General features: G+C 35.7%; 1 protein-coding gene across 1 annotated transcript; it reads right to left on the reverse strand.

The window, feature by feature from the left end:
- Positions 1–2,049: 2,049 nt before the first annotated feature.
- On the reverse strand, positions 2,050–6,347 carry LOC102583437 (tRNA-splicing endonuclease subunit Sen54-like). The gene is made up of 5 exons (XM_015312879.1): positions 6,220–6,347; positions 6,124–6,133; positions 3,510–3,592; positions 2,414–2,877; positions 2,050–2,334 (listed from the first exon to the last, which is right to left on the reverse strand). The coding sequence occupies exons 1-5, from the start codon at positions 6,345–6,347 to the stop codon at positions 2,174–2,176; spliced, it is 846 nt and encodes a 281-aa protein (XP_015168365.1). The 3' UTR covers positions 2,050–2,173.
- Between the last annotated feature and the right edge of the window lie 651 nt (positions 6,348–6,998).

Consider the following 6,998-nt stretch of genomic DNA (forward strand, 5'->3'; position numbering starts at 1 on the left):
TCCATCTAGTGTTGACACTTAGCTTTAAATTTAGAAGAAAAATATTAGTTGGTGGATTTAGTGTTGTATTAAGTCAAAACTAAACTAGTTCAAGTTAAAAAGTTGTTAAGTTGTTTAAATAAGTTAAATTAATTAATGTGGTTTAGTTGGTGGATTTAGTTTTTGTAATTAAGTCTAAACTAAACTAGTTAAAGTTAAAAAGTTATTAAGTTGTTTAAATAAGTTAAATTAATTAATGTGGTTTAGTTGGTGGATTTAGTGTTGTATTAAGTCAAAACTAAACTAGTTCACGTTAAAAAGTTGTTAAGTTGTTTAAATAAGTTAAAATAAATAATGTGGTTTAGTTGGTGGATTTAGTTTTTGGAATTAAGTCTAAACTAAACTAGTTAAAGTTGTTCAGTTGTTTAAGTAAGTTAAAATAAATAATGTGATTTAGTTGGTGGATTTAGTTGTTGGATTTAGTTTTTAGAATTAAGTCTAAACTAAACTAGTTAAAGTTAAAAAGTTATTAAGTTGTTTAAATAAGTTAAAATAAATAATGTGGTTTAGTTGGTGAATTTTGTTGTTGGAATTAAGTCAAAACTAAACTAGTTCAATTGAAAAAGTTTTTAAGTTGTTTAAATAAGTTCAAATAAATAATGTGGTTTAGTTGTTGGAATTAAGTCTAAACTTAACTAGTTAAAGTTAAAAAGTTGTTAAAATAAGTTAAAATAAATAAGTCAAAACTAGTTAGACTTAGAAAGTTGTTAAGTTGTTTGATTCATAAGTTGACAAGTATCCTTCCGTTAAAAATTAGGGGTATATTTGTACCAAAGTATAACGGGAGGGGTATAATTAAACCGAAAGTATAACATAGGATATATTTAAACTATTTCCAATAATATAGGGATATATTTGACCCTTTTCCCTTTTTAAATTATAGAATCAATGCGACTTAAAAAGCAAATGACACGTAGTAATAAATATTGTTAACTAACAAATTACATAGTTTTAAGGACCGTGTATATGCTAAAATTGCAAGTGAAGGTATTCCACCAATACTCAGCTATTACAGCGGATTCAAGATTTTTACAAAGGGGGTTCGAAAAATAAAAAATTAGCGCATGGAGTTTGAACTTGGAATCTCAAGGTGGATTCATAAAAAAATAATGTCATTTTAATTTTAAACATTGATATTTACTCAAATTCAAGAACTACAATACACCAAAAAGAAAGAAAAAATAACTACAATACAAACTTCACTTTCAAACTGTTTGAAAAAAAAGTTACCTGTCAATTCATGTTTGTGCAGCTAATGAAGACTACAACTATATTGATTGCCTTTTCATACCATGGCCATCACCAATTTATTTTCTCCATCCAGTGTTTGAAGTCCGCATCGAAGCCTTGACTAAATTCGGATCGCACACTGCAGGATCCGAGTGACACTCTCAACAAGATTTTCTCCATGCTTAAGACTCGGAATTAAGGGTGGAACAATTCCACCACTTCACCACAACCCATGTTAGTAGCCATCACCAATTAATGATCATGGACTTGGTTAAATTAGAGGTCTCATCTTAGATTCATATGTGGATTATAGTTGTACACCAATCTATCTGGTTTTGGCCCTACACATCTATGACCCGTTCATTTCCTAATGATGGTGACGACTAATCAGTTTGCATGTATCCTGATTATTTCACTAGATACCTGCATAACTATACCCTACATAAAGACGCCTTTCGTGGAAAGAAGTTGAAACAAAATATTTTAAGAGAGTAAAAAATTCAAATGTGTCTCACACAACTAACGTCCCACTGTAAAAAATTTCTCCATGTAAACACCAATCAATTGGAACTTCACAAACAATATAAGTTTTAGAAGTTGACAAAGTGGATGGAAAGCTGATAAAGTTGTGAACAGGCTGATGCAAAGGAGCTAAAAATGATAGAGCAGTCCAGCAGCCAAGGGATAAAAGTGTTTCTGGGGCTCTGGCAAAGAGTAAATTTCACCATTGTAACACGTACGTTAGCACTGAAGGCAAAGAAGATGAGACTTGTTATCTGTTGTTTCATTAATAATGTGTTGTGATTACACAACGATTAAACATCAATCCACAAACTAAAATTTCATAATTGTACCATAGCTCTTCACAGGGCATGCCAAGATTTGTATCTGTTGCTCGAAAGGATCATGGAAGGATAGGGAGCTCAACTTTGTTGAATGAGAAAAAGCTCAAACGTCCATGCTCAACAAGACAGAATTTCAACGGAATACCATGAGAATGTCTCTCAAGATCTTCAATTTCTTCTTTGGAGGGTGGATACTCACTGCACAAGAAAATACATCTTACTCTTAAACATTCAGCAATGTTCACCCATAGAATTGCTTAGCTAGTTATTTCAAGTTCCTATGATCAGCTAAATAATACTAGGAGGTGATTCAGAAAATTTTAGTAGGCACCTTAATATAATGAACGCATTAACAAGGGTATCGTACCTACCAAGACAAAGTACAAAACAGGGATCACCAGGAGCAGACTTTCTGAATCTGCTATTAGGAGGGTAAATGTCAAAGGCCAGTCTCAATCCACCAATCTGCATATTATTAATCATTTCAGAGATGAGAATGCTGTTTCTTGATTCTTCATCTCCACTTTGAGCAGGCTCCGGCATGTCTTGGTTAACAACACAATTTGCTTTTGACCTTCTTACTGACCAAGGAATCCCATGACGCCCAACTATATACCCAAGAGATTTCAAGTGCTTATATGCTTCATAATATTCCAAGGAACATCCACTTTTTCCTTCTGCAACCTTGTTGTATACATGTTCCAGAGAAAGAGGCGTGTCATCTTTACTGAGGAGATGTAGAGCCCCAATTTCGACAAGATATCTACATGAAAAAATCAGTATAATTCTTTAAATACTGGAAATTGCAGAAGATAAATCTCAAATGATACATAAATTTTTCACATCAATTCCTAATACAAATAGATTTGTCAGATGGAAAAACTTACTTTTAAATACTTGTTATCTATCTCTTCATATAATTTATCCATTTGGTTTTATACTGCTTCTCTAACTAGACTAATTTTAAACGTGTCGAAGCAGTAGACAAGTATGCAACCAAAGTCCCCAAGCATAACCCTCAGAGGGGTAACGATACTATCACTAGGAGTATCACAAATCTATACCAAAATCAACCCTCAGAATCATCGATGAGAAAAAACTCACCAGAAAAGTATGTCAATTTATAAACTGAACTATACAATGTTCACCTTTAGCAACCAGAAAAACAAGAGAAATAATACCTCTTTCGAGGTCTTGTTAAGATTCTCAAGAAAAAGTATTTTCATTTTTTCTTGGCCAAACAGATCTAAAATTTGACTTCTGACCAGATATGCTGAAAATAACCCAATTCTTATTTTCTCATGGCTTATTCTCAAATTATGCATGTACTCAAAGTCAGTAGTATTTAACTCTTCAACTAAAGGAGATAACCAAAAGAGAATTTTCATCACCTACAAAATCTCTTTGATGAAGCAATATATCTTGCCATTACGAACTATCCCAGTAGTTGTCCACAATCCACCTGTCACGCCCCGAGCCTACACCCTGGGCGGGACCGGCACCCGGAGACCATTGCTGGCCCCAAGCGAACCCTTGGCCTGGCTTTCTTAACCCAGCGGAAACCTAACTCAACAGAATAACTCTATGCAATGCAATGTTATAAAACAACTTAACAGATAAACTCTGGCCCAAAGAGGCAACTCGAGTCTCAAAATAGAATATATACATATATATATACATAGATGAGAAACTCAAAACTAACTGACTGACTGTCTATGAAGCCTCTAAAATACTGAGATGGATGTTGGGATAGACCCCGCAACATCCTAATAAAACAAAACTAGGAACACACAATATCCGAGTCCTCCGAAAAGCAAGGAGGCTCACCACTGACTCTGGAGTGCTCAACTGGATCAACGATGTGCCGAATGCTAATCCTGGGTACCTGTGTCTACATCATAATAAGATGCAGGCCAACTAGCATCAGTACATGGAATGTACGAGTAATGCGAGCTGGGAATCTAAACCACAACTTAAGCTTGAAAGGAGTACAAAAGAACACTTACCTTGGCTCTGTTCGACTCATGAATACCCGAACTCAATATATAAAGCAATAAGACACATGCAATATATAAAGCTTGTAAAACTATTAAAACCTGACGTAAAAATCATATTTATAATATCATGAAAATACCATGCTTCCTCTCAAAGTCTACTTGTGCAATGCATGAATGAAGTCCCATACCCCTATCCATACTAAGCAGAACTCCTCGAGGAACCATGCAATTTCTACTGTGGGAGTTTCTCTAACCGACAAACCACCACTATGAAACTAAGTGGTGATACGACATTTTACCTCACGTTGCCCGAGGACCATCCTCTCCCTTGCCGTGTTATAGGAAGCTAACTTTACTAAGTGGATCCACTAGCTTAACTTTACAGATTCATCTAAAAAGTATGACCCGTTAACTCCCATGTTGGCGCATGGTTCTTATGGAGAGTTGAGTTAATATGAACTCGCGTCCCCAATTCGGTGCTCAAGACTACTCCCAAAAATCTACTTTAGCTCATAAGTGTTTTAAACACATCTTTCTTTAGTTTGAGATAATTGCTCAAAATCTAGCCCAAAGGCTCTCTTGGAATCGATGTTCCTTTCTTACTCAAATGTAAAAACATTTAGAAAATTCTTTGGGAAATACATAGTTCCCTAATAACTTTTGAGAAATGGACTCGACTTTATGCTCTTGACTTAACTTGAAACTCGATACTCCTCACTTGACTTGGAACTTGAGACTCTTTACTTAGCTTGAAACTCTATACTCTTTGCTTGACTTGAAACTCTATACCCTTTACTTGACTTGAAACTTGAGTCTTGAAATGAAGTTAAAACGTTCAATACGACTCTTGAAAAGCTTTAGACTTGCTTGGACTTACTTCTTAACTTTACTTGACTTGACCCTAACTTCACTTTGACTTGATACTAACTCGTCTTGAATTGGATTGTGGATTCAAGGTATATGATCACACGTTTTTGGATGAGTTCTTGACTTTTAGAAGTACCTTGGAGTATTGGAAACAACTAGGAAACATAGGTACAATACCAAGGAACATGCATGAGAAAGTATGAAAAGAAAGGGGAAACTTGGCGTCCTTGGCGCTCTGCAAGGCGCGGAGCGCCAACCCTCGAAATTCAGAGGGGGCCTGCTGGCGCTCTGCTAGGCGCGCCGCCCCAAGGGGGAAAGTTCAGAACCCCTTTTGGGGGGCGCTGGCAGGCGCGACGCGCCACCCCTGTCCCCAGAAAACTCGATTTTTCTCCATCTTTTCTCCAGCCCTAAACCTTCTACATTTCAATGGTTCCAGCCCCAAACAGTTAGAATCATAAATCCCTCAACATACAATAGATTTTCAACTCAAAACACATACGGAAATATGCCCAAATCAATAAGGGACTTCAACAACACAAACAACAACATCAACAACACAACCCACACTTCAACAACACAACCAATGTTTTCTCAATAATAAAATGAATGTGGCGTGTGGGGGAAAGAACTAACCCACACTATGAACTCACATACCTAGTAGGGATCACCCCCGACGATATCCACGACGGAAATTTGCTTGATCTTCTCTTTCTCCTCTTCTTCTCTTCTTCACTCAAAAACCCTCAACTCTCACTCTTTTAAAATGGGACAAACTGATCTAAAAATCAGTCTAACACAACAATATAACCAAAGGAATTAGTTAGGGAAAAGACCAAAATGCCCTTAAAATTTCCGGACGGATTTCCCTGCCAATTGCCCAACTTCCAAAGGGCATAACTCATTCGTACGAACTCAGAATCGAGCAAACTCGGTGGATTTGGAAATATCATTGCACGAGCTTCACAAACATAACTAGCACTACTCCTAGTTCATTCTGAACTAGGAGTTATGACTGCTCAAAGTTGGCCAAAAACTCACTTTTTCCTTACTTAGCCAAATTTCCAGATTTTTTTTTATATCTTTCCAAAAATGACTATTTCCAATTCTAAGCCTCTTCATAGTTATTTCAAATCGCCGGATGTTACACCACCCTTCCTGAAGAAAAAGATTACCGCCTATTCACATTCCTATATGTTTTTCAAAATTATTTTTAATAATATATCTATATCATGAGATGGAACCTGAACTGCAACTTGGGTATATCAGTGGATGCATATGCACAACAATGGTTATCATCGTCAGGATCCTCTCTGTAGCTTTCAGAATCACTAGTTCCATTTGAAAAACTTGCCCACTTATCAGCTTCCATAGCTGGAATAAATATCAAATTTCCATAAAAGTTAAAAATTTAGCACAAATTACAACCATCTTAGCAAGTAGAGACTCTAACACTTGATTAATAAAGGAGAAGCTAATTGTAAGTTCAATTCATTACAATGTGAAAAACTCAAACTAATCTCATGAGTTACCAAGTAAAAATTGTACCCAAAATGTGGTGTAGCTCATGATTGAGCATAATCTCTAAACAATTAAAAAAGTTGATGTATTTACTTTAACAATAGATTGCGAAATTTGTGTATTGAAGAGTTCAAGGTATTTAAAATTTGTGTCATGGGAAGAATTTAAGAGAAGTGAAGGAATAAGACCTCTTGTATAGACTCTTGGTTCGAAATTAAAGGATGTATGGATTTTCATATATAAGTTCTAATATGACTATGGATGTGATTTGGTTCAGTATAGACTTACTAGGGTTTTATCATCAACTTTTATAAAGAATGAGTTTTGGTTTGGGTTACAAGCAATGATGTGTGAAAGATGTTGTATTTTTTGTGTTGGTTTGAATTGTTCGAATTATGGTAGGTGAATTAGGGATGCACCACATGGTGTGGACCTACAGTTCTACATGGTTAATGAGAATTTTGAGGGGATTGATACTACCTTGTTCATGGGACAATATAGA

Source organism: Solanum tuberosum, unplaced genomic scaffold, assembly GCF_000226075.1.
Source record: "Solanum tuberosum cultivar DM 1-3 516 R44 unplaced genomic scaffold, SolTub_3.0 scf00219, whole genome shotgun sequence".
Lineage (NCBI taxonomy): Eukaryota > Viridiplantae > Streptophyta > Magnoliopsida > Solanales > Solanaceae > Solanum > Solanum tuberosum.